General features: G+C 32.8%; 1 protein-coding gene across 1 annotated transcript; it reads left to right on the forward strand.

Moving 5' to 3' along the window:
• Nucleotides 1-300: 300 nt before the first annotated feature.
• LOC117125561 (putative transcription factor Ovo-like 1) lies at nt 301-1,507 on the forward strand. The gene is made up of 2 exons (XM_033272089.1): nt 301-377; nt 812-1,507. The coding sequence occupies exons 1-2, from the start codon at nt 372-374 to the stop codon at nt 1,505-1,507; spliced, it is 702 nt and encodes a 233-aa protein (XP_033127980.1). The 5' UTR covers nt 301-371.
• The last annotated feature ends 28 nt before the right edge of the window (nt 1,508-1,535 follow it).

Consider the following 1,535-nt stretch of genomic DNA (forward strand, 5'->3'; position numbering starts at 1 on the left):
TGTCTTAATTATAAGCTTCAACAGTTTTCTATTTGTGATCTGTTTAATAGATTAAGAACTTAATGATTTGTATAAAATTACATTGGCATATTTTTTTTTAATGTATGGACAATATTATAATGATAAAAATATATTAGTATTTTACAATAAAATAAATTATGGGTAAGCCTTTCTAAATCTTCAGATATACTACTACCTCGGTGCAGGTATGCAATTTAACAAAATGTGACCTAATCAGCTGTGGTAGAAATTTGTTGAATATCGATATCGGTTTTGTAATTTCTTTTTATATTATGTTTTAGATACTGTTATATTTATATTCAACCCTGTAATTCATTGATTTCAATCAATTTGAAAACGAAAAAGACAACATGAAGGTAAGTTCATTTACATAAATGTGTAATCTATTTGCTAGCGTATATTTTTTTTAAATTCAAGTGATCCTTTATTCTAAACTTCTGTGTATTAAACTAGGCATTATTTACTTTCATATTTCAAAGCTACAGCATAAACCTAAATTCACAGGGTTAAGAAACAGTTAGATAACGTGACATTTAAATACAATAACCATAGTAATGTAACGCATGGATTTGCAGTATTTAATTTATTTTTTATTCACGATCTTCGATTAGTGTCCAAACAACTTTGATAATGGTTTTTGATAGACCCAATTTTGTATTGGAATAAATGATTGATAGGCCCAATATTGATTTATTGAAAGTTTATAGGCCTATACCCCTTCCAAATTAAGTAAATAACATATCCAATACTGTACTTCTATTAGAATTATCTCACATATTTTGTTTTACAGCCAACGCTTACTTGCAACGTATGTAACAAAGTTTTCCAAACTCGCTTCAACTACAATAGACACCTTTCCCGTCACACAGATGTCAACCAGCACCAATGTGATAAGTGCGGTAAAGTATTTGCAAGGCATGACAATTTTGTTCGACACCTTAACAACAAGCATGGTAGTGAAAATAATGCGCAAAGTGGGTATGGTACAGACCAAGTAGATGAACCTACAACCAAGCGACAGAAGTTATCTAACAATGGGCGTGATTTTTATCAAGTCACAGATATGACGGAAGTTGATATGAAAAAATTCAAGACGAAAGCAATCCAGTACACCGTTAAATTCAACGACGATTTAGATATTCATGATTCAACTACCGTCCTAATTACGCTGCATAAAGTTTTTCAGAGTCTCATCAACACCTTGACGGATGGAGCTCATCCCGATGATCTGATTCGTATGGTGGTAGAGTGTCCAGAATTAGATTATCCGATACAACTTCCATTGATGAAAAAACGACACTTGACGGCAGAACTGTTTCTTGCGAGAGTAGAGCGAGTACTACTGTCAGTCGTACGAAGAATTCAGCATCGATGGGTCACTCGAAATACAGGTTACGCACGTACAAATGCCCAGAGGAGGAAAAATTCCCAAAAAAAGATACGTCGACCTGGAACGCTTCTTAAGAGAAAAACAATGTATTATTAGAATTCAAAATAAAGATGAAATATGTTGC

This window comes from Anneissia japonica, unplaced genomic scaffold (genome assembly GCF_011630105.1).
Source record: "Anneissia japonica isolate Jap-2015-1 unplaced genomic scaffold, ASM1163010v1 scaffold56878_len1508_cov103, whole genome shotgun sequence".
Taxonomy (NCBI): Eukaryota; Metazoa; Echinodermata; class Crinoidea; order Comatulida; family Comatulidae; genus Anneissia; species Anneissia japonica.